The sequence below is a fragment of the Phyllostomus discolor genome, chromosome 2, assembly GCF_004126475.2.
Source record: "Phyllostomus discolor isolate MPI-MPIP mPhyDis1 chromosome 2, mPhyDis1.pri.v3, whole genome shotgun sequence".
NCBI lineage: Eukaryota > Metazoa > Chordata > Mammalia > Chiroptera > Phyllostomidae > Phyllostomus > Phyllostomus discolor.
In genome coordinates, this window is record NC_040904.2 from 79,496,691 (window position 1) to 79,523,239 (window position 26,549).

General features: G+C 44.9%; 1 protein-coding gene across 1 annotated transcript in view; it reads left to right on the plus strand.

Annotated features, from left to right (window-relative positions):
- The first annotated feature begins 14,078 nt into the window (after positions 1-14,078).
- The window catches only part of ZBTB11 (zinc finger and BTB domain containing 11), a 31,444-nt gene continuing 18,973 nt past the window's right edge, over positions 14,079-26,549 (plus strand). Inside the window, 3 exon segments of the mRNA XM_028503208.1 lie at positions 14,079-14,612; positions 19,486-19,721; positions 20,403-20,634. Coding sequence (XP_028359009.1) covers positions 14,303-14,612; positions 19,486-19,721; positions 20,403-20,634 — 778 coding nt within the window. The 5' untranslated portion in view covers positions 14,079-14,302.

The following is a 26,549-nucleotide window of genomic DNA, read 5'->3' on the forward strand; positions in this document are numbered from 1 at the left end:
ACTAGCTTTTGCTTAGAAATGCTAAGATTTTGCTTGAATAAAGGAAACCTTTTTTTGTTGTGATAATATGTCCTTTGGGAAAATAAGATCATCATTCCACTGTGAACAAGGGAATCTTATAAAAACCAAAATATCCTACTTGAATGCTGAGCTATGGAGTCTAAATTTTTGGCCACAGAATAAAAAATCCCATTGAAGCACTATTTTTTGGTGGAAGTGTGTTAATAAACTGGAACTGCCAGTTTGGTTACCCTTAAGAACTACAAAAGCTCATGTGTGGAGACAGGCTCCCCCAGGTTGAGAGCCGTGTATAGACAGGATCTCTCAGGTGATGTCATTAGTCTGATGGTTTAGCCAGAATTTGCCATCTTACTCATTAAGTTGACAGTTAAGTCAACTTAATTTGCACTCACATTGTTGGGCAACCATCCCACCATCTATCTGCAGGACTTTGCTACCTTTCCAGATTGTCCCAATTAAACAATTCCCATGCCCCACACCCCTCCCCCCACCTCCAAAGCCCCTGGATCCATCTTTCTATCCAGGGAATTTGACTTGGGATATCAGGTGAGTGGACTCACACAGTATTGGCTCCACTGTGTACTTTTTAATGCCTCATCATTTTCCAAGGTTTTTGGTTTTTAAGATTTTATTTATATTTAGAGAGGGGAAGGGAGGGAGAAAGAGGGAGAGAAGCATCAATGTGTGGTTGCCTCTCACATGCCCCCAACTGGGGACCTGGCCAACAACCGTTGGTTTGCAGGCCAGTTCTCAATCTGCTGAGCCACACCAGCCAGGGCCATTTTCCATAAAAAGTGCTGTCTTTGCCTGCTATCATTACCCAGGAGAACCTGTGGGACTGATTCCTGGGAGTGGGCCTGCTGGTCAGGGGGTCTGAGTTACTGACTGCCATGGGCTCTGCAGACTGATTTGGGAGGTTGTACTTAGCTCTTCCTAGCTCCTTGGGGGTGCTTGTTCCCCAGCCTTGCCATTGCGCCTTGTACTGTTTTATCAGCCCTCCAAGGGCCTCAGGTGTGCTCGTGTGGAGGTCGTTGTCCCTCTACCCACTGGCCCTGTCCCCTGACCCTCTCCCACCCTGTTTATCAGACTCAGCCACCAGAAGCAGGGGTTCACTTTAGAGGCTCTGTTAGATGCCTCAGTACTGGCAGTTGCTGACCCTTGTGGATACCTTTTACCTGTGGGGCAGCTGGCTCTGCCTGTGGGCTGGCTAAGACCTCTTCTAGGGTGGGCTCCTGTCCCCACCCACATGTGCCCTGGACAGGTCCACTGCCTTTGCCTTCTGAACGTGGCACAGACATTGGTAGCCACATAATCGACAGCAGCAGTGACCTGATGTAAGTGGTGGCAGTCACCCTTCCCGCACATGGCTTGTGCAGAATGTGGCCCCCCCGGCCCTGGCCTATGGCACCACTCTGGTTTCCCTGAGGGGTTTCACAGCCCTTGCCTCAGTGCTTTCAGCTGCCTGCTAATGGGTGGACCAGGGTCCACCTACAAACATGGAAACAGACTCCAGGCCACTGAAGGCCAGACTCCATGGGACAGATCCCGGGCCCTGCTCCCATCCAGAGCCTGCAGTCCCTGAGGGAGCGTGGCCAACTTGAAAGAGAGTGCCCCCAGAAGACCATGGGGTGAAATGACGAGCCTTTGTCATTGAGTCCCAGACCCCCCTCAATCCTGAGAACTGTGGGCAGAGCCAGCCATATGGCCACTGGACTCTTCCAAGAAGAAATACATGAGATGTCTCTGCCTGGGTTTCCTGCAGGCTGTCTGCTCTCAAGGGCTGTGGTGACCATTGCGGGCAGGGTGGCCAGTGCCTTTGTGGAGCAGTCAGTCCAGCTCCCAGGTGTTGCACTGGGCCTCTTTCTGCCTTTGCAGAAAGAGAGGGGTTGGGGCCTGCAGGTGTTTGGAAGCTGAGCTGGGTGGCCTGATGGCATGTCTGTAGCTGCCCCCTCGCCACTCAGCTCAGTTTTCATGGTCAGCAGCACATCATGGGCCTGCATACCAGTTGGCACAACAAACCGTCCCTGCCTCAAAGGACCCTCACCGAGCCCAGGGACCTTCAGGTTCCCAGTCCTGTTGGTTTGAGGTGATGTACTCTTTCAGAATTAACAAACTGAAATCCAAAGTGGTTTTATTTTCACCCAGGGAAACTTTGGAACTTTTGATAACTTACCAAATGAGATAATATATGTGACTTTGAAGCCACAGAATGTCCCATCATCTGAGACTGTCATTTGTACTATGACTTGTCTCATTGTTACTGTTATCATGCAGATAGCAGATGGACATTTGGCCCATGGTTACATATCCTAATAGTTCTTCTGCACCTGCTTGTCCCTAAGCCTCTGGGCTGATTCCCCAAGATCACATATTATGGGGTCAAGGGAGGGGGACCCCCAGGTACCCTCTGGTGTGTGCCCTTTCCCCACTGTTCCCTCAATCACCTACTATCTGGCTACTTTTTCGCTGGAGGACCTTGGCTCTTTGGTAACATTATAGTTAACTCCCAGCCTGTAGACAAAATGTGCAAGGTAGGCCCAGGGGCAAAGGTCTGTCTCATCAGGTGACCTCTAACCTTTCTGGCTCATTTTAACCCAGAGAAACTACTGGGTTTATTTTGTGTTTAAAACAAGCCAGTTTGCTCCTGGGCTGGTGTGGCTCTGTTGGGGCAGATGTGATTCCCAGTCAGGGCACATTATGTTGCAGGTTTGGTCCCCACTACTGGAGCATAAGGAAGGCAACCAATCGATGATGCTTCTCTCTCATACCGATACTTCTGTCTCCCTCTCTCTCTCCTTTTTTCCCTCTCTAAAAGCAATGAGAACATGCCCTTAGGTGAGGATTAAATAAAAGTAAACCGATTCCATTTCCTCCCTGCCAAAGTGTTCTTTGTGTCCCCAGGGCATTTGACTCCCATCCTGACTGTCCCAGTCAACGTGGCAGCTTCATGTCAGCCATTAGGCACAGCTCTGCCTGGTTGTAGTCTGGGCCTCTGGAACCTTCTCTGTTCCTCCTGACTCACAACCAAACTCCAGACCCAGGCAGACTTCTTCCCTCCAAGAGGGGCTGTGTGGCTTTGGGGGGCTTGAGAAAGTGGGGACTGAGGATTGGCACCCATCAAGAGGTGCCCACAGCTGACCTACCCAGGGCCTGTTGACTTGTGTGGAAAGTTGGGACACCCAGGCCTTGGGGCCAGCGGGACCTTGCTGTCTGAGCCTGAGGCCCATTGCTCTTTGCGAGCCATCTCCCACAGGGCATTAGCGGTGGGCCAGGCTTCCTCTGCAAGCAGTTCTTCATCCTCACAGCAACAAGGTGCAGTGGCCCCTGTGTGGCACTCATCCCACAGCTGAGGGAATTGAGACCCAGAGAGATTTGGTAACTTGCCCAATGTCACACAGCAATGTGAGTAGCAGAGCCGATTCTTAGACCAGGCTTTTAACCACTGGATTGCTCCTTCTTCCTCTTGAGGCTTGGGAGGTAGCCTGAGGCCAGGACAGCAACTCCCTGGAGAAGAAGGGGGAGATCTCAGGCCCCAGGACCACTTCAGGGGCCCTCTGGAAAGAGAGCAAGTTCGGCAGGTGCAGTTCAGTTGAGGGTAAAAGCCTCCCTACCCCCACCTGGGAAAGGGGAGACCTACAATGACAGCCCCCACCAGGGCCACAGCCCCCAGAGATACAGGAGTCTGCTGAGGGCACAGGACCCAGCATGCAGCCACCTTGACCCGAGAGAGACAGGAGCCAGGCTTCTCCAGCCCTCACAGGGCAGTCAGCCCAAATCCACAGAGGGTGCTGGGCGTCCCTCACTAAATGAGTTGTGCTGCCTGAGCTGTCCTCAGCAAACTACCTGCTCCTAAGGCCCACAGCTTAGAGGGTACTTTTGGAGACCAAGACAGAGATACTGTATGTCCTGTGTCCCCAAAAAGCTATGCAGGGATTTCCAGAAATGGGTGCTGAAGTTGCATACACGAGGTCTGCAGTAGCCCCAAGCCCTCTCTGCTGGTTTTCGGGAGAGCCAGGATTGGTCTAATGTGATCCCTTCGACTGCACAAGGCTTTCCAAAACAGGGTATGGTTTCAGCTTAGTGGACACCTTTTGCCCCCAGAGTGACTCACCCTACACATGACTGCCCCTCAGACCAGGGGCCTGGGGGCCTGGGTTTTGTCCCAGCTGTGCAGAGGGCCCCTCCATGGGGATACAACGCAGCCAGCTCACTGTGGAAGTGCACCTTCAGCTCCCTGTGGTCGCAGGCCTCTGCTGGGCACTGAAACTGGTTCCATATCTTCTGGAGCCTGGAAACTGCCTTTAGAAGCCCACAGCTGCTGGAGATCCAGGCTGAAGGCACACAGGGTGTGCCAGTGGGCACTGAGCCAGGCCCTGCCCAGTGAAAACAGCCTCAATACCAGTGCTGAGACCAATCTGGGTGGACAGGCCACTTTCCCTCCCACTAACATTGCCCTGGGCAAGGAAGTTTGCAGAAAATGGAACAGTTCCAGTTCTAACTTGGAATTCCAGTCTGTGGTGTGGGGGTTGGGGAGGCAAGCAGCTGTCCATCCACCTGTCACCCACCACCAAGAATTCTTCGGAAGTGGAGTGTGGGCCTGCAAGTCCTGGGGAGCTGGCTGGAGCTTGAGTGCCCTACCAGCAAGGATGTGCCCTGCTGGCTGCTCGGGTACCCAGATACCATGAGCAGAATCCCTTGTGGTGAGGGGTAGGTCCCCAGAAGGACACCCCAGCCCAGCAGGAGGGGCAGGTGAACAGGGTACGTACCCTTCTTGGTCCCAAGGAGAAAGGGTTTGTCCTGAGGGGCCTCCTGCCCTGGCAGATGGGGGGTTGGTGTCTTCTTAGTGTGCATTAGCACACCTGCCTCCTCAGCACTGACTGTCCCTCTGAAGGGAGCACTGGTGATGTCACCGTGCATAGGAAGGAGTCTGGGTCCTTGTTCCTACCCCCCAGCTCTCAGATCTTCCTCAGTTCCTCGAGGACTCCCACCCCTCAAACCTGTGCTCATGGATGGAGGACAAGTGGAGCCTCAGTGATGATATGGCCCACGTGTGGGAGAAGTGGATCACTTCCCTGCTAAGGTGGGCTGGGCCAGGGCACCCCTGCACCCTGCTCCCAGGTTCCTCCATGGGTTCCCTTCCTGGTCATGAGAGCCCCACGAGGGTCTGTTAACTGTACCACATCAAAGGTGAGGAGGTTCAGAGAAGCTACAGCCCCCTGGGAAGAGCAGGACATGGTCTGGTGTCTGGCCCAGGCTGACTTCCACAGCAGGGCCTGACAGCCAGCAGTGCTTTTAGGGTCAGCCAGGTCAGTGGGACAAGAGCCAGCCTCTTCTGCTCTGGAGTCTACTGTTGAAGCAGGTGGCACCAGCCTTGATGGGACTATGCAAGGTGGATTCTGGCTGACATCACCCTCTAGCATCCCCAGGAACCACTCCAGGGTCTGTCACCCCCAAAGCTGCCTCACTGCCTTTCCCTGCCTCCCATGACAGGCTGGGACAAACACTGGATTCACTGGTGTGGGCAGAAAGGCCAGCACAGTGGCCTGGCGCCCCCCTCGGCCTCTCTGGAGAGGCTACTGGGTCCAGGGTGCGGCTTCCCCACACTTGTTTGATCAGACTGGGGAACCATGTTATCTTCCTGGGGTAGGACAGCCATTATGATTTGGCACAAGCAGACCTCGAAGATTGGCTCTGTTCAGGAGAAACAGCAGCCCAGGGATGGTGGAAGCCCCTGCTGTGGGAGAGGAGAACCTGGCCCTGGGCAGGCGGAGGTGCCCCCTGAGCTAGCTGCCCTTCACCAAGGGAAGTCCTCAGTCCCAGGCAGGCTGGACTTGTGCCTGTCCTCAGAGCTGCCACCTGTGGCCTGGGCCTGCCAGCCCCTCGAGAAGCTATCTCTAGGCAGCTGCTCAGCTGATCCTCGGTTGCCCTGCCTCCTGCCCTACCACCCCCACATGCAGCCTTCTGTGCAGCTCTGGGACCAGTCGTATCACAGACCTGCCCCTGCACCAACCTGCATCTCACTCCCTGTTGGCCCTCAGAAATGCCCTTCCTCCCTCTGGTAGATGGGGTCTTTGAGGAGGGGCAGGAGCTATTTTCAGATCATGCTGCCTGTCCCCAGGGGAGTTCCACAGAGGGAACACTGGCCAGGTTGGTGGTGGTGGGCTGTGTCCACACGGGTGTGGAGGCATGGAAAGGCCATGGGACTCAGACCTGTCTGGATTTAGTGCTTTAAACCTACTTTTAACCCTGTTGCAAGGTACCACTTACTCTCCACTGCATCATGCTCATGAGGGTCACAGTGTGCTCTTAGGGATGAGGGGAAATGCTCCTTCCCCTCTCAGTGACAATTGTCAGTGTGGTGAGGCCAGGGAGTCCCATGAAGTGTCAACAGGTACATGCAGGTGGTACTTATTGTCAACTCTCTGTAGTTCACCACCAGTTTCTCACAGCCGCGGAGACCCCTGCCCACCTCACAGCACTGTTCCAAGGGTCAAATTAGACCATGCTGTACAGCACACCCACACCGGGACACTCCTTGGCATTCCAAGGAATGGGTATATAGGACTTATTTTAAAGTTCTATATATTATGAGGCTCACGTCATCTTGACCCCAACTCCTGTCTGGACTGTCCTGGGGTGGCTGTGCATGGGGTCATTACTCCTGGCCATTTTGGCATGTTTCCTGGAAGGCAAAAGCTTCCAGGAGCCACTGCATCTCACTTTAGAAGCTCGATGCCCCCCACCCCCCTCTCCAGGACACAGTGCCTGTCCTTAGCTTGGAGGAGCTCAGTGAGGGACGCCTCTGTGCTCAGGGCCTGAGGCTCCTCCAGGTATGTATGATACCTTTGTTCAGGCCACAAAGGTGTTGAGGGTGGAGTGTATAGCTAGCTGTAAACAAAACTAACTCCATCTCTGTGTCTCGAATTTCATTTCATTAAAGTTTCATGCTGTGAGCTTTGACCAATCTCACTGTCATTATCAAACTTTCTAGTTGGTGATTATCCGTGTTCCTTAAAATGTAGCCAGCCATAGATATTTTTGTTAGCAATAGCCAGAATGGCGTAACAACCAAGGTAAGCATCAAACTGGTAACAGTATCGATTATAAACAATCATCTGTCACAAGACCACCAGGAGGTATATCCCCTGGTGCTACTACATTCTTTGTCCCTTTGTTTTGTCAATCATTAGTAGCTGAGTTACGGGGTGGGGGGAGGGGAAGCACTGTAACAGGGATCTGTTAGCAAAGAATGATCTGCACAGACTACTGGGATGGCCTTCTCTTCTAGTCCAACCGAATCTTCCTGCAAGAAATTTACCCTATATAACACACACACACACACACACACACACAGAAAAAAATTTACTCTATAATAAGTCCTTTATAATCTATGGAGTTGCCCACTTCCTTTGTAAGTCTTAAGATACCTTCTTGTTACAGTGGCCATGACACCTTTGCCCCACCATCACACAACCCTCAGCCCTGGCTTTCTGCCCTGACCCCCATGCCATGCAACATCCTGGCACAATCCCAGTGATAACAAAACCACATGAGGGTGAGAAGCAGCTTCCTGTCCTGGATAAACCAAGTTCCTTGTGCCCATATTTCAACATGTGTGAATTCACAAAGATCATCAGAACTGCTTACAACCTTCTTCCTGATGGTGAACAGATACAGCATGGTGCGGGCATGTCCATGCTGATTTTGGAAGCATGAGAAGTGAAGGTGGAGTCCCATGTCTGATAAGTGCCTCTCAGCAGACATTTGGAACCAAAGTGTTGATATGAAACTAGAAAAAGGCAGCTATTTTAGAATTTTTAAAGCCTTAACCAAGGGAAAAAAAAAGGGATGTGGCCAACTAATATTGAACAGTTCATCAAACCACAGATCACCATCAGATCAGTAGTGTTTCTTCCTGGGTGTCTTAGAAAATTGTTTTTGTATATCAAGCAGAAAAAAAAAAACTGAGCTTGAAATGAGCACATGCAGCTTTGGGAAACTATTATTTAACCTTAGGTTCCTTATTTTCAGATTTGAGGAGTTTACAAATAAAATGCTTTGCATTCTAAGTGGCCAATAAATGAACCCTGAAGTACTTTCTCCAATCGGACCCCTGTAATTGGAGTATTTGGGTACACATCAAGTCTTCTCTCTAGGTTCACAAGTAGCACACTTTTTTTAAAATTGAGAAATATTTGACATACAACATTGTGTAAGTTTAAGGTATACAGGTATTATTTTGATCAATTTATATGATGGTATGATTACCATTGTCATGTAGCTAACACTTCTGACATTGGTGTTTGACTGGAGCCCAGGAGGCCAGGTTGGGCTGCAGAGACTCTGGGTGTGGAGTGGCCACAGAGCTGGCCGGGGACACGCAATTGTGGAATATGATGGGACGTGACACAGCTTCCAGGAATTCTGGGTATAGGAGAGACTGACCCTGGTGGCAGATGGAAGACATGGGACCAAGCGAGGGACAGGAGCATGTTCAGACATTGCTTCCAGAAAGAGTCCACTGACAGGTAGGGCTCAAGTACAGGGTGTGTGAGGCAGCCTGGGGTCCCTAGAAGGCAGGGTGGCCCTGGAGGAGGAAGAGACATTCCTTTCTGTCACTGGGTTTCCCCACCCGTGCCCTCAGCTTGACCCTGGGGCCCACAGTTGACATTTGGCATTTGGTTAAAAAATGAATAAATACCAGCCCTGGCTGGTGTGGCTCATGGATTTGGTGCCGGCCTGTGAACTGAAGGGTTGTTGGTTCAATTCCCAGTTAGGGCACATGCCTGGGTTGTAGGCCAGGTCCCCAGGTAGGGGTATGCGAGAGACAACCAATCCATGTATATCTTGCACATCGGTGTTTTGCTCCCTCTCTTTCTCCCTCCCTTCCATCTCTATAAAAATAAATCTTTTTTTTTCAATGAATAAATGTCATACATTTGTTGCACAAATAGTAATATGCTACTTTAAAACATTCCCAATTCTGTAGATACAACCAAAAAAAGGTAGTTAAACCCATAATGTATGTTCAAGAAGTCAAAATGAGGGTTTACTTTCTGGTGGAATAAAAATCATGAGGTTTAAGCATGACCAACATAGATGTCAGTGAACATGGTGTCTTGATGGTTCACTCCACCTCCACTCCAGGAGGTGACCCACAGTTCACCCCAGCTCCCCTTCTGTACTGTGGTCTTGGGGTGGATATGCATGGGGATGTCACTCCTGCCCCCATTTAGGCTTGCCCAAAATCTTCCAGAAGCTGCCGATAAAAGCTCTCTAGAGCTTGGACCTCGGCCTGCTGCTGATCCCATTGCTGGGCCTGCTGTCCTAAAGCCTCAACGTCCTGCTCCAGGGCACAGCCAGGGACACCAGTGCACTCAGGGTCTGGGCCTCTACTGGATCTTGCTCCCAGTCCCCTGCCTCAACTAGTGGCCAGTCTAGGGAGGCCTGGTCCTTATCATGGGCCCCACTAACATGCAAAACTCCACAGATGAAAAGGGTCCCCAGGTGATATGCCTGCAGGACATCAGCCTGAAGTTGATTCCAAACCAAAGGTCTTCAGGTTGGTGTTCCACCTGGGAACCTGGAACAGGGCAGGGATCAAGGCTGCTAGGAGGTAACGGGACATTTGTGAAGCTACTCTCCTCACTCCTTGCTCCTCATGGGCTTATTTTTGATGGATACTTTGGTGATGGGGTGAATGAGAACTGGTGTTAGATATTGTTTTCTTAACTGGGTAGCAGCTTCTTCAACCAATCTCACCTGATGGCCACAGGCAGATGACCACTCAGGAAACATCAAGGGACACCTTGGGGCTATGTGGGGTCCTGAAGTTCTGAGAGTGGGGGTCGTCTACTGCCCTGGTTCACCTAAAAACCAGGGCACAATGCTGTGACGGCTGTTCTGAGGTTGCCCTCCACTCGGTTGTGAGTCCACTGAACACTTACATGGAAGCGGGCACGAGACAAGGGCACTCTTGTTGGGCATCCACTGCCATCTGTGGAGCAAGAGTCCAAGGGGCAGATCTTGGTCTTAGGGTTCCTAGGTGAACCAGGGTGCACAATGCTGTGACAGCCCTCACCTGGGCTTTGAGCCCATTGGGAGCTCAAATGGAGGATGACAGGGGTCCAGGGCACTCTCATTGCTGATCAGTAGCTGTTCTCTGTGGAGCAGGAAATCCAAGGTGGAGTCCAAGTGGCAGACCTTGGTTTTAAGGGTTGTTGGTAAACCCTGGGCACATGAAGCTATGAGTAAAGTTCTGTGGTTGCCCTTGACTGGGTTTTGTTTCCTTTGAGAGCCAGTATGAAGGTAGGCGGGGGTCTAGGGTACTCTTGTTGGTCAGCAGCTGCCCTTGACAAACATAGAAATCCAGACGGTGATATTGGATTTGGGGTCTGGCAGTAGTCAAGGTTGAGAAGTGTCCCAGTGGTGGCCCAGGCTGCTGTCTTCCAAGTGTGACATTAGGGGCAGGGCACTGGGTTGCAAGTCTCATGGTCTGCTGGGTGTCAGGGGAACTCAGCCCACAAGGACAGAGCTGAGTTGCAATGCTGGAGGCCTGTTCTGGGCCCTTCCCTGTTGGGTGAGGGTCCAGTGGGCTCAGACTGCTGGCACCCCAGTGCCTCCTGCCTAATGGGGACAACAGGGTGAATGGCCCAGCCAGCCATACTGCAGGGTGGGATTCCAGGAGGTGCCGCATGGGGGTGCAAGGACTCAAGCGACCACAGAGGGCATGGAGGTGGGGACCAACAGGAAGGTGTAGTGCAGCATGTGGGTGAAGAGCCCGAGACAGGACGAGTGAGCAGCCGTGCACCATTGCACCATCAGGGTAGGCACAAGGCCAGACAGAGATCGTAGCAACGGCAGGATGCTCTGCTCAGTGTGGCCTCAGGCCTCTGCCCTGGCTTTCATGGCTACCCTACCTCAGAAAGCCTCCTGGGATGTCACCTCCTGCCCATTTACCAGGAGGTTAGTAGGGGCTCTCGACCAGAAGACCTTCCCCATCTCCTACCCTGAGGCTGGTGCCCAAGCTAGGCCTTGCCCCCTACAGCACCTGAATCCCTCTCTCCCAATGTAGAGCCTTTATTTCAGAAGCTGGAGGGGGATTGATGGGGTGGGGGGGCAAAGGGACCCCAGAGCAGGCTCTTGGGTTATGTGGTGTGCATCCTTAGTCCTCCTTAGTCTAGGGGTTTCCATGGTGATGCTACTGGCTCCCAGGATCCTGAGGTTTCAGCTTCTCCTTTTGCTGCTACCAAGTGATAGCTGGTCCTGAGGATGCTACCTCAAGGAAAGAGATATCTGACTGCAGGGTAAGCAGGCTGCAGGTGGCCTAGGGCAAGGACAGAGGAGGGAAGACTCCACCAAGAGGAAGGGCCATCACACTGAAGGTCCAAGGCAACAAAGGGAGTGAGCTGCCCATGTGAAAAGATGGAAGTGCTATACCTAGATAGCACCCTATTACCCCTACTAGGCAGTTGTCTGCCTCCTCCTCATCACTGTGGTCATCATTGAAGGTTTTAGTCTTACTTGCTGCTGGCACCACTACATCCCTGTTCTCATAAGAGAGCAAGCTTAGCTGTTCTCAGGGAGATAACTGAGAAACATTTCACTAAAACATGTCTCTGTATTGGCCCAAAGGCACAGAGGAGAATCCAAATATTTACTGGGCTCTCAGAGCTTTCATGGATTGTGTTTTGACAGAAACTGAAGTGGGCATAGAGGGATTTCTTTAATTTAGGTCCTCTTACCATTTCACAAGTTGTTACTTACAATTTTGTTAATCTACTTTTTATATCAAATTGCTTTTAAATTTATTTTAATTTCTTAAAAATATTTTACTTATTTTTAGAGAGAAAGAGAGAGAGAAAAGAAGGGAGAAAAAGAGGGAGAGAAACATACCACCTGGTTGCTTATGGTACAAGGGACTAAACTAGCAACACAGGCATGTGCCCCAACCTGGAACACCAAACAGTGCTTGCTCTCTCCCTCTTTTTAGGATTTATTTATTTATTTACTTACTTATTTATTTATTGAGAAGGAAAGGGAGGGACAGAAATATCAATGTGCAGTTTTACCTCTTGTGTGCCCTCTACTGGGAACCTGGCCCACAGCCCAAGCGTGTGCCCCAGACTGGGAATCCAACCCCCAACTCTTCGGTTTGCAGGCCAGCCCTCCATCCACTCCACCACATCAGCCAGGGTGCCAACTGGTGATCTTTAATTTTGTGATGAAGTGCAACCAACTGAATCACGCAGGCTCCCCCCCGCCCCTTAATTTTGAAGATTTTCTTTATTTTCCCTGGTTAGTATGGCTCAGTGGATTGAGTACCAGCTTGCAAACCAAAGGGTCGAGGTTTCAATTCCCAGTCAAGGCACATGCCTCAGTTGCAGGCCAGGTCCCCAGTAGGGGGCGTGCAAGAGGCAATCACACACTGATGTTTCTCTCCCTCTTTTTCCCTTCCCCCTCTGTAGAAATAAAATCTTTAAAAACAAAGGAACTCTTACCTTTAAAAGAAAGATTTTATTTATTTTTATTGAGAGGATAAGGGAGGGAGAAAGAGAGGGAAACACTGATGTGAGAAACATCGATGGACAGGTTGCTTCTGACACATGCCCCTGACTGACCAGGGCTGAACTGCAACTCTGGCATGTGCTCTGATCCGGAATCAAACTGGCAACCATTCGCCCTGCAAGACAATGCCCAACCAACCAAGCGACGCTGGTCAGGGCTAAATTGACCTTTAAAGGGCATTTATTTCACAGCAGAAAGAGTGGAGGTGCAAGCTGAGCACATACCCAGCCTTTGCAGGGTGGATTCGGACATCTACCCATAAAAGGGGAGGTTGTAACTCCACCTTCCCATTCCCCTCCCTCCCCCAACTGCAGTGTCAGTCTGTGGATTGAATGATCTAAGTAAATCCCAGGTGTGGGAGTTTGTCTTGCCTCTGGGCCTGGGAGCTCAGGTACCTATAGCCACAGTCTTTCAAGTATGCTGCCTCAGATTTCCAGGTTATCTGGAAACTTCAGCAGCCCCCACCCCAAGTACCTGGAGACTGTGTGCATCCTGGTTTTGTGAGCCCACTGCATTCACCCATCTCCACAAAGGTCTGAGTGTCTCACCCACCAACTACAGTCTCCTGGGCTGGGAAAGGAAGGTGTTGATCTGGAGCTTTAAGGGCCCAGAGGACTGGTCAGGGCCCATTCCGGTGCTGAGCAATGCATTGGCCTGTGGCTTGTCTGCACTGCAGATCTAATCCAGGGACAGGTGACCAGGGCCATTGCTCTAGACTACCAACTAAAAATATGAAATTGGACCTACACTGCACATTGGAAAAAGCAGCAAAAGTGTCCTGGACTTTTGGGCATTCAGTGTATGTTGCGTATAAGAGACTTTTCCTCCCTAGACATATGTGAAAAATATGCAAATGCGGTATAAGAAAATAGTGCTAGCTATTCCAACTCCTTGTCAACATGATGGCGTTCACATTTAGAATACAGTTACTATATAATATGATCAATCCTGAAAGATCCTGACTGTTCCATGGGTAGTTTGTAGCCAATGGGTAGGTTAAAGTTTAGAAATTATAACTCCTATCAATACATGGATTTGATTTTTATAACATTTAACTTGAAGCTGCACTTCCGTGTAAATGGGGTTTCTTTGGTCTTGTGTCCATGGGCTAGTGTTTTACTCGGGGGCTTATAATCTGATGCTTTTATGTTCTCAGGTCTCTCAAAAGGTAGGGTGTGGGGGCGGGGGAACAACTCCTTTACACCTCGGGTATCTCGGACGGAGTAACAATTGCCCACCAGATCCTACACGTGCTTAAGAGTGTGGGAAAGAGGGGTTAAGTAAAAACGGAAACTGCCAGGACTTAAGATGTCTGGCCAAAGCCAGTTCGATCTCCCAGGAAGGGCCTACCCACTTCCAAAATGTCTTCCCGCAGTCCTGACGTCACTCGATGGGTTTCAGCAAGCCAAAAAGCCACTGTGCTCCAATCAGGGCTCAGTTCCCTCACCCACTGCCCTTGATTTACGTCACTTCCGGTGGTGCAGCAGCCATTTTGTCAGTCGCCAGCGGATCCCGTGCGCTGGAAAAGTGCAGTTCCCCCTAGTTACCAACTCGTTAGTTTTCCCTTCACGTTGCGGGTGCGGTCGAAGAGCACTCACCAGGCATTGCCGTTCCTCCCTACAGTGTCGCCGCAGCTGTTACATCCGCCCGGAGCTAGTGACGCTGTCTTCCTCCCTCGCCACTGACAGGCGCCCTCAGGGAGCCTGGGTCAGCGATGTCAAGCGAGGAAAGCTACCGGGCCATATTGCGCTACCTGACGAACGAGTGCGAGCCGTATGCGCCGGGCACAGAGGGAAATGTCAAGCGTAAAATCCGCAAGGCTGCAGCCTGCTACGTGGTGCGCGACGGGACCTTGTACTACCAGCGTCGGCAAAGGCACCGCAAGACCTTCGCGGAGTTGGAGGTGGTTCTGCAGCCCGAGCGGCGCTGGGGGCTCATCGAGGCGGCGCACCTGGGCCCTGGCGGCACTCACCACACCCAGCATCAGACCTGGCACAACTTGTCCAAGACGTACTGGTGGCGAGGTAGGATCTCCCCCGCGGCCAGGGGGTGGGCTGGCGGCTTGCTCTGCAGGCAAGGCCCGATGACTTAGGCGGGCCTAGGCCTTTCTGCAGAACTGCAAGTTTGTGGGTCCGTCACCCTGCTTTTCGGTCGCCCTTCGCTGTCCCAGTCTACACGCTAGTTGGTGGAGCGGGTGCCAGGCGGAGCCGAGAGTGGAGGGACGGGAAAGGAGCCGTACTTCCCACAGGAAGGAGCCCTGGGAAGCTGGGGGCGGGCCCTGACCCGGGGTGGGGCGAAGGGGGCTTCCCCGGGGGCGGGCCAGACGCGGGGTGGGGCTGGGACTAGCGAATGGTGCAGGGCCCGCCTCCTCAGCTCCGGGGGAGGATCTGGGCTGCGGACCGCGTTTGCGGAGGCTGCGTGTGGTGCTAATGGTTTGGGGGAGTGTCTGCCGAAAGCCTGGGCTCTTTTTTCCAGTGTGTTGCGGTAGGGTTTTGGCCAGCGTGTTTGAGTTTCTCTGGACCCGTGTACCCTGTTCCCAAAATTGTGCTACTGGGGCGTAAATAAGAAATAATGAATGTGCAGAAGTGATTTGGAGGAACTGTGGAAACAATCACGTTGAACCTCTTTTTTAGGGCAAGAATTCAATGTAAAGAATAGCAGATGCTCTTAGTTTTGAATGTTTTAATATTTTTCCTTTTAATACTGTGAAAAACGTTTAAATACGGTTACTGTGATTGTTATAGTCAGGAAGTATAGTTCTAGTTTTTCTACTCCTTAGGAACCAGTTTCGGGGAGGAGAACGAGAGCCTTTGAGGTCAGTGAACAGGGGATGGTCATTGTACTCTAACGCGGAAGGGAAGGGAGGTTCTTGAACAGTTGTTCATCTTTGTAAATAGATCTCTAGAGCAGAGGTTCTCAACCCGGAACCATTTTGCCTCCCAGGGGACGTCTAGCTATGGGATTGTGTTGGCATCTAGTTGGGCAGAGGTCAGGGATGCTCCTGTACATTCTACAATGCACAGGATAGGATAGCCAACCCCCCTCCCCACCTGCCGCACCCCCTACAGGAATCATCTGGCCCAAAATGTCAACACTGCTGAGGTTGAGAAACCCTGCTCTTGAGTGAGAAACAGTTCCTCAAGTTGTTTTATTAAAGGACGATGCACTGAAGTCATTCATTTTACTTTGTTCTGAATCTTTACTGAATAAAGAACCCTTTAATGGTAATTTGGGTTTTTTTGTGGTTTTTAAAAACGTTTTTACTCGGTTTTAGAGAGACAGTAGAAGGGGTGTGGAGAGAGAGAAACATCGATTTTTTTGTTTCACTTATTTATTTATTCATTCATTGGTTGCTTCTTGTATGTGCCCTGACCAGACCCGCAACTTTGGCTTATTGGGACAACACTCTAACCAACCGAGTTACCTAGCCAGTGCCTGGACTTTTTATTTTTTTATTTTTTAAACGTACCAAAGAGGTTGCCTGGTAAGCATTATTTAACAAACACTTGTGTAGTAGTTACTGAGTGTTGGGCACTGTTCAAAGTGCTTATACATATTAACATTTAAACCAGTTGATAACACACACACGTAGAGAGTTTGAGAGACTTGGCCATGGTCACAAAGCTATTTAGAGGATTCATACTTCACTGCACAAGTAATTTCAGTCCTTTGCAGTAATTTCCCACTCAAGTAGTAAATCAACTATGTTTACACATTGATGTCTTTTGAGTCCTTAACTTGAGTCATATTCTTTCAGCTTCTCAGCTCTGGGTGAATAAGGAGGTAAGATTTCTGCATATGTAAAGGTAGATGAAAAATGGACGATCAACCCTGACTGGTGTGGCTCAGTGGATTGGGTGTCATTCTGCAAACCAAAAGGTTATTGGTTTGATTCCCAGTCAGGGCACATGCCTGGATTGCTGGTGAGGTCCCTGGTTGGGGACACACAAGAGGCAACTGTGCATTGATTTTTCTCTCCCTTTCTTTCTCTCTCCCTTCCCCTCTCTCTAGAAATAAATAAAATCTTTAAAAAATGATCCCATTAAAACACTAACAATCAAGTTAAAGGTCTTATAAAGCATAATAGGGTGATTTTTTTGAGACAGTTGATTGACTATCATACATTCATACCATTTTTTTCTTGTAGTATTTATTTTTCATCCTGTTCAAATGCTTTTGTGTGGTTTCTTCAGTACCATTTGAACTCAACCAGTTAATAGTTTAATCAAACCTGTGCTGAATGCAGAATATACTAGTGTAGAAAAATAAAATGTTTAGAAATACAGTAAGTTAATTAGAAAAAAAACTGCCTCTTCTTTATTTTGGACATGAAAATTTTCATAGCAACACTTCTTATTCTCTGTTTCTTACTAAGAATTTTATATATATATATGTGTGTGTGTGTGTATCTTCTCTTACACCATTTTTCACCCATTCACATATTCATTTTTTATTATGGTAAAATATCTATAACATGAAATTTATCAGTTTAGTCATTTTAGGTGTACGAATTGTGGCATTAAGTACATTTAGATTGTTGAATAACCGCTACAACTATTCATCTTCAGCAAATTTTCATTATTCCAACCTGTTTACTTTTTGTTTACAAAGAGAATGACTGTCTTTTCATTTTTTTTACAGAGAAAATGAACATCTTTTCCATTTACCCTCTTTTTAAATGGTTTTGTTTATTTATTTAGGGGGGGAAAGCAGGGAGAATGAGAGGGAGAGAAACTTCAATGTGCGAGAGAAACATCGATTAGTTACCTCTCGCTCATGCCCCAACCGGGGACCAGGACAGCAACCCAGGCATGTGCCCTGACCTAGGATCGAACCTTTTGCCTTGTGGGGTGATGCCCAACCAACTGACTCTCACCAGATAAGGCTCCATTTACACTTTTTTAAAAAGATTTTTATTTATTTATATTTAGAGAGAGAGGAAGGGAGGAAGAAAGAGAGGGAGAGAAACGTTAGTGTGGTTGCCTTTCATATGTCCCCTACTAGAGACCTAGCCTGCAACGCAGGCATGTGCCCTGACTGGGAATCCAACAGCAACCCTTTGGTTCATGGGCCAGCACTCAGTCCACTGATCTACACCAGCCAGGGCCAATTTACTCTTAATTGTATATAAACTATATGTCTGTTCAGACTCTTGATTGTTTTTTTTTTAAACCTATTCATTATACCCCATATAGGTATAGACTTGTTATTGATTTTAATATTTTTAGATGCTAGAATATAACCTCTGTTGCTCTTTGAATCTACGCATATATAAAATACCTTTTTAAATGAAAGTTATGTTTAATCTTAACCTATTGTTTTCTAAGTTATCTGCTAAAAAAATGGTATTCTGTGAACAAACAAATTTAGCAACTTCCTAGGTTAAAAAGGTTTCTTTACTGTCGAACTGAGAGCTTTTAATGTGATAATATACATTGTATATGTCTAAAATTAGACTATAATTTCTGAATTTATTAGTCCAGTGTATACTTTTTTCTTAAGTATGGGACATAATACAATTTGAGAAATACTGCTTGACTGTTCTCTGAAAGTTGAAAGCAAGGAACTTGGTATATTTTGATATCTTGAAACTCTTTCCAGGAACTTAAATACCTCTGTATCGTTTTAGCTAGTTAACAAGCCTTTTCATTTGCATTTTACTTGGGCATTGTGGGGGAAGAAGTTTCTGCCACAGGGTGTGTTCCTGGGTAAGTAGTATAATATATGGAAAATCGCATGGCTTCTGGGGGCCCAGATATGCAATTTATTAGATGTGACTTTGGACTAGTTACTTGCCTCTTAGGGCTTCATTCTCCCAGTGTGTAAAATGATAATTAATTGGTTCTAACTTATAAGGATGACGGGTGTGTGTGTGTGTGTGCACGTGTGTGTACAGTAAGCTCTTATTTAATGTACTCTATAGTTTGTGACTTGAAGCAAAATGATGTATAACAAAATAAATTTTACCATGGGCTAATTGATATAAACAAGAGTTACGTTCCTGCTTAACTCTTAATCTGATCAAAGTTACAACAAACCAAAATTGAACAAAACGACATTATTCAAGGACCTGCTATATATAAAAAACGTTCCTTCCTGCTCCCTACCCTGACCCCAACATGCTGAGCTGGAAGTTGAAATTCAAAATAGGGTTTTGCGAATAGCTTGTATCATTGAACTTTTGTTAGTTGTATATGAAGTTATTTCTTATAAACTTAAAATCTCAAAGCTTTCAAAAACACAAGATTTATTTTATCTGATTATAAAAGGTTTGCTTGTAGTCCTGTTTAGGTCACAGATTGGTTCCACCTGTCTTTTTTTCAGCTGCAGTTCAGGCTAGAGGACAGCATCCATCTAGAACATGTTGCTCTTTGAGAGGAAACAAAGATCAGAGAGCTGATGGGAAACAGAGCCTGTTAAGCTTCTAAGCATATATGGCACACATATCCATTGACCAAAGCAAATTTTATGGTCAAGCCTATTCGTAGGGTGGAGAGGTGTTACCTTGATCCGATTATATTACTGTTTCTAAAGGTCAAAAAACAGTTGAACATTGAAGTTCATGTAGTTCCTAATTGCATGAATGAGTACAGCTCATGTGAAAATGGGCAGTACTACATAAGCATATGATGGAGAAGTGAATAACCAGGAATAAACAATGAAACAATTTACTTAACATGGAAAGAAACCATCATTTATAACCTTATATCTTTGAAAAAATGTATCTTAAATTCTAAAGAACTTCCTCTACGTACTTTATGGGGCACATGTGGGTCCACACGTGTGTGCTGGCACATACATAAGTATAACTCAAATGAAATATTCAACAATATAATCTTCAGTTTTCAGATGAGAACAGTATTAAAATTGACTTATTAATTTTTATTTCCATTGTAGGTATATTAAAGCAAGTCAAAGATTATATTAAACAGTGTAGCAAATGCCAGGAGAAACTAGATCGCTCCCGTCCAATATCAGATACTTCAGAAATGTTGGAAGAATTGGGGCTAGACCTTGAATCTGGAGAAGAAAGTAATGAATCAGAGGATGACCTGAGCAACTTTACTTCAACTCCAAATACAGCCTCCAAGCCTGCAAAAAAGAAGCCAATATCTAAACATGAACTTGTATTTGTAAGTGGAACTTTTCATTCAACTTTAACATGTGTAACTAGTATATTAGTATTTGTAGTCTTTGTGAATTTTCCCTTAAATTGCTAAAACTGCTTGAGTATTGGCACTGACACTGAAGATGAAGCAAGTCTATGTCAAAAGGAATACACTATGTTATAGATACTAAAAGTATGTTAATATTGCTTCTTCATTAATCATAAATATTCCTATTGTTTCTAATCTTCAAAATGTCACTTGTTAATCACTCCTCTCTTCTTTTTTAATGGTATGTTGATACTGGTAGAATACATTTCTGGAAGCACTCTTTGAGTCATGCAGCAAGGTGAAATTAATCTAGCTGGGTCTTTTTCTCTCTCTCTCTGTCTCTCTCTTTCTTTTTTTCTTTTTCTTTTTTTTTTTTTTTTTGCCTGCATTAGTTTTATTTGTTATCAATTCCTAGTAAGAAGAGGCCTCAAGATGTGAAATACAGGTTTTCAAATAGAATGAATATAGCAGAAAAGAGTGAGAACAACATGTCTTTTCATTTAAATACATAGGTAATAATGATAGAATATCAGGTTATTTCTTTATATTAGTGGTATCTTTTAAAAGGGAATGATGTGTCTTGTTCTAAATTCTGTTAAGGGTAGAAATACAGATGATACGTAATTACAACTCTTGGTCTCAAACTTATTTTGATAGGTTGACACAAAAGGAGTGGTGAAACGTTCTTCTCCAAAACATTGTCAGGCTGTCTTAAAACAGCTGAATGAACAGAGACTCTCCAACCAGTTCTGTGATGTTACTTTGTTAATTGAAGGAGAAGAGTACAAAGCCCACAAATCTGTTCTATCAGCTAATAGCGAATATTTTCGAGATCTTTTTATTGAAAAAGGAGCTATTTCCAGTCATGAGGCAGTGGTGGATCTTTCTGGTAAGAATTTTCTAACACTCATGTTTTTTGTTTGTAAGTACATATAAGATGGGTGTATATGTATTTTAGCAAGGTTTCCAAGGGAGATTTAAGGAAAAGGCTGTCATTTCCTATTGCTGTCCCTTAGATGAGACAATTGTAGCAGTAGAAGAATATCTGGGATTTACACTGTTAAAAAAAAATTTGAAAGAAATCATAACTGCATCAATGTTATTACACAAAGTGGTTATGTTATTTAAAAATTGACTGCCCCCCTGACTCTATGGCTCAGTGGGCTGGGTGTCATTCTGCATATCAAGAGGTCACTGGTTCAGTTCCTGGTCAGGACATCTGCCTGGGTTGCAGGCCAGGTCCTCAGCTGGGGCCATGCGAGAGGCTGGTGATGGATGTGTTTCATTCTTTCCCTTTCTCCCTCCCTTCCCATCCCTCTAAAGATAAATAAATAAAATCTTTAAAAATTGACTGCTTATATATTATGTTGTAGATCATGTACTAGAGCACTTGTGTAGGTCTGGTTCTTGTTTTTTAAGATTAATCATTAAAATTAATTAGGTGCAATAACCAAATTGTCAATGTAGATAATCAGAATTCTAGGTTTGGGTTTATTTTTTTGTTCCTTTTGTTTTATTATTATTGTAAATGAATAATTTGACTTTTTTGGCCTTACTGGAACTTTTATCAGGGCTTAGAAGTCAATAAATGAAAATTTAGGAAGAATTGAAATATCTAACTTTATTTATCCATTTTCTCATGATACTAACTTGCTGCAACTCTTAAATTACTGACATCACTGTGTAAAGTGTCATTTATCTTTCTGAAACAGAACAGTATCTTTATCCAGGTATGTAAACACTTAACCTAGATAACCTGATTCTTTTCTACCTTATAATTTTAAACTTATTTCTTCTCGAAGACAAATATGTATATTTTTTTCTTAGCAGTATATATATACAAGGGGGGACTCCCCTAAAAAAAACCAGAATATCTTCCAGAGGGGAAGAACCTTTGTAGTACAGGTTTCGCCAGCTAAGAGAGTATTCTAGGAACTTATCTGTATTAGAGTACTAGTTGGTGTTGTTGGAAGAGGCTGTGTTTGGCTTCAGTGAATTTTTTTGAAGATTCTTTCAATGCATTTGCCCATTTCATGATGGGTGATTTACAAGCACACCTGCACACACCACTGTGAGTGTGTAGCAGTTTTTGACCAAAAATGACATGACCCCCATGCCCCACCATATTCACTGGATTTTGTTCCAAGTGACTTTTTTTGTTTCCCTGGATGAAAAAAATCCTTAAAGGGAAATGTTTTGCCAGTGTGGAAGAGGTGGAACAACAACAACAAAAAATGGCAGAAGCACTGAAAGGCATCAAAATTGATGAGTTCAGAAACTGTTTTTGAGCAGTGGAAAAAATGTCTTGATAGGTGCATTGTGTCAAATGGAGAGGACTTTGAAGGTGACTGAAGTTTAAATATGTAAGAGTAAATACACAAGTTTTTATAAATTCTGTTTTTTGGGGGGTCCCCCCTTGTATTTTTAGTTACTAAAATTTATTAAGCATCCACTGCATGTAAAGAGGGATGTAATGGTGTGCAAAAACTTTTATGGTACATAGAGTTGCATTACAATCTAGATTACTGATGTTTGCTTTTCTCTGGGCTTGGTAGTTCAAAGGCGAAAATATGTTTTATACTGGGCCATCTGAATAATAAAACTTATCACAGGTATAGTCTTTTGATATGTTAGGTTTGGAATTTTTTTTGTCTTTCATGCATCTGAAGCAAAAGAAATGTATGAGTGTTCCTTTTCCAGTTTCTCATAACAAATTTTTTATAGCAAATTAAATGTCTGCTCCCAAATAACTACAATACAGACTCCTAATATTAAAAAAAATAACTCATTCTTCATTCCATATGCTTATTTTATGTTTGTTCAGCAAATATGATATAAAACAATGACAGGTAAAGTAGACATTCAAAATTTTTGTTTGATTTAATATTAAGTACATAAAAAGTGTTTATAAAATATGTGTACAACCCTGGCCGGTTAGCTCAGTTGGTTGTAGCACAGTCCCAAGGGTTCAACTCCTGTCAGGGCACATTCTAGAATCAACCAGTGAATGCCTACATAAGTGGAAAAACAAATCGATGTTTTTTCTCTTGCTCTTCATCTCTCTCAGATGAATGAATAAAAATTTAAAAAAATTTTAAAAGTGTGTGTACCGTATTTTAAAAATGTACATATATTTTTAAAAGATTTTATTTATTTTTTGGGAGGAAGGGAGAGAGAAAAAGAGGGAGAGAAATATTGATGTGTGAGAGAAAATGTCGATCCGTTGCCTTTCACACACCCCCAACCAGGGAGCTGGCCCTCAACCCAGGCATGTGCCCTGACCCAGTTGGAACTGGCAACCCTTCGGCTTGCAGAATGGCACTCACCCCAGGGAGCCTCACCAGCCAAGGCCAAAAAAAAGAAATGTACGTCTGTTTTTTTAATTATCTAGCTTAATGTAGTTCAATTCAGTGTTTATGTTGTTTATACTTAAAATTCTTTCCTACTTAGGTATTTTTATATATTGTCTTCTTAAATTTTGATAGTTTTTCTTTCATATTTAATTTTTTTAAAGGATTTTATTAATTTATTTTTAGAGAGGGGGAGGGGAGAGAGAAACATCAATTGGTTGCCTCTCATACCCACCCTGACTGGGGACCCAACTCATAGCCCAGGCATGTGCCCTGACTGGAATTGAACTGACAGCCTTTATGCTCAACCAACTAAGCCACACCGGTCAGGGCTCATATTTACATTTTAATCTATTTGGAATTTATTCTTATTGGTGTAAAATAGGTGTTTGATACCATTTTCCTCCATTTTGATCATCACTTGTCTCAGAACCATTTAGTGAAAACTCCATCTTCTTTTCATCCAAAGACAAAACAAATCTCCATGTGTTTGGTACTGATTCTAGGCTTTGCTCTAATCTATTGGTTATTTATTTCTACGCTCTTATCACTTGGTCTTAATTACCTTAGCTTTATAATAAGAGGAGGAGTCTCCCACCTTTATTATTCAGGTGAGTCTTAGTTATTCATAGCCATGTGCTATTCCACATAAACTGTCAAAGCAACTCCTCAACTTCCACTGAAAGAACAAAGTATTTTGATAGAAATTACATCAGATTAATAAAGTTTTGGAGATTTATCCAATAAAGGCCTCATACATCTTTTGCTATATTATTTCAAGGTACTTTATACTTTTTGATGCTATTGTAGTTTTTTCTTCTTAACATTACATAATTTCTGATGTATTGCTGGTATATATTGATTTTATATACAGTAATACTAATACATTTCTTTAGTTCAGACCTTTATCTAGAAATTCTTTGAGATATTTCACATAAAGTAATTACTAATAGTAATGTTTTTGTTTCTACCTTTGCAGTCCTTATATTTTGAACTCTCCCCTGCCCCCTTGCTTTACATTGCTGTCCAGGACATTAAAAAAACAGCAGTTGAATAGAAATGGTGATAGAAGGTTCACTTACATGATTCTCATTTCTTTTTTTTTTTTAAGATTTATTTATTTGTTTTTAGAGAGGGAAAGGAGGGAGAGAGAGAGAGAGAGAGAGAGAGAGAGAGAGAGAGAGAGAGAGAGAGAGAGAGAGATGGAGAGAGAGAGGAAGAGAAAGAAAAAGAAACATCAGTGTGCTGTTTCTGGGGGCCATGGCCTGCAACCCAGGCATGTGCCCTGGCTGGGAATTGAACCTCTGATACTTTGGTTCGCAGCCTGTGCTCAATCCACTGAGCTACGCCAGCCAGAGCGCTGATTCTCATTTCTAAAGAAGTTTTTTTGTTGTTCTTGTTTTTACCATGAACTATGTTGTTTGGTATATGTTTTAAGTGGATAACCTTTCACCCCTGTTAAAATTAAGGAAATTTTCTCTTAAATGTGTGTTGACTTACCACAGACTTTCTCTGTATCTATTAAGATAGTCTTTATTTTTCTCATTCTGTTAATGTGGGAAATTATGTTGATTTTCTAATGTTAAGCCAGGTTTCATTTATGAAATTAATCTAATTTGTCATGATATATTAGCTTTTGTATAAATTGCTGTTTGATTTGTTAATACTATTTAAAACATTTGTATCTACCTTCATGGGAAGATTTAGTTTTTCAAATTGGTTCTGTCATGTTTCTCATAAAATGTGTTCCTTCCAGTTTTTACATACACTGAAAGAGTTACTATGAGATTACAAGTGTTCGTTGCATGTTTCATAGAATGGTGGCTAAGATTTTCTGTGCCTAGGTGAACTCTGGGAGAAGACTTTTAACTGCTAATTTGACAAGTTTAATGGTTAGGAATTGTTCAGTTTTTCTATTTCATCTTAAGTAATTGATTAAAAAATTGTTTTTGCCAGAATTTCTCCATTTCATTAAAAGTTTCAAGTTTATTGGCATAAAATTTTTCATAGTATTCTCTTCTAAATATCTCCAGTGACTTTAGATATATTTTATTCTTTAGTACCAATTATTTGTGTCTTCTTTTAAGGTTTTAATTATATTTTAGAGAGGGGGAAGGGAGGGACAAAAGGAGGAGAGAAATGTCAATGTGTGATTGCCTCTCATGCACCACCTACTGGGCATCTGGCCCACAACCCAGGTGTGTGCCCTGACTGGGAGTTGAACTGGCAACTCTTTGGTTCACAGGCCAGTGCTCAATCCACTAAGCCACACCAGCCAGGCTCAGTTATTTGTGTCTTTTTTCTTAAAAAAAATTTTTTTTATTTTAATCATTGTTCAAGTACAGTTTTCTCCCCCCTACTCCCATTCCAGCCCACCCACCCAACCCTCCCCCCCTTCCCCCCATTAAAAAAATTTTTTTTTAAAGATTTTATTTATTTACTTTATTAGAGAGGAAGGGAGAAAAAGACGGAGAGAAATAGCAATGTTTGAGAGTTACATGGATCAGGGCCGCCTCCCGCACACCCCCAAGCAGGGACCTTGCCTGCAACCCAGGCCTCTGCCCCAACTGGGAATTGAACCAGTGACCCTTCAGTTTGCAGGCCGGCATTCAATCCACTGAGTCACACCAGCCAGGGCTAAAAAAAATTTTTTATTAAGGTTTACTTTTTAAAATCCTGCTAAAGCAGGCATCAGTAAACTACAGTTTGCAGGCCAAATCTGGCCCCACTATCTGCTTTTGTAAATAGTTTTATTGGGCAACAGCCATATTAATTTGTTTACATGTTGTGTATGTCTGCTTTTCAGTTTATGAGGGCAGAATTGAATAGTTGCTATATAGCCCTGGCAGGTGTGGCTCAGTTGGTTGGAGCGTCCTCCAGTAAACTGAAGGGTTCGATTTCAGGTTAGTGAACATAGCCAGGTTGCAGTTTGGTTCTCGGTGGTGGAGCGGAGATGTAACCACTCCATGTTTCTTTCTCACATTGTGTTTGTGTCCCTCTCTCCCTCCCTCCTCCTCTCTCTAAAAAAATCAGTAATCATGTCCTTGGGTGAGAATTTTAAAAATAGGTTGCTATATAAATCAATGACCCACAAAGCCTAAAATGTTTTATCTGGCTCTTTACAGAAAACCTTTCCTTATCTCTTTGCCAAAGCATAACTTTTTAAATGTTAAAAATCTGACTTTTATGCAAATATAGTTCAAAACTTTTGTGTAATTAATTGAGGAAACCTTAAGATGTTAACATTGCTACTAATAGAATTTTCAAGAAATTGCTTCCAGCTAAAGGAATAGTGAAATGAATTTGCTAATAGGTGAAGAACTGTTAATACTCTACAGGGAAAACCTGTAAATTTTGGGTTACCTTTCCTACCCTTATTGAAACAGCTTCTCAGTCTTTTACAATTCATTTACATTGGCTATCACTTTTTTAAAAAACATGTGAAAAGCTTTAT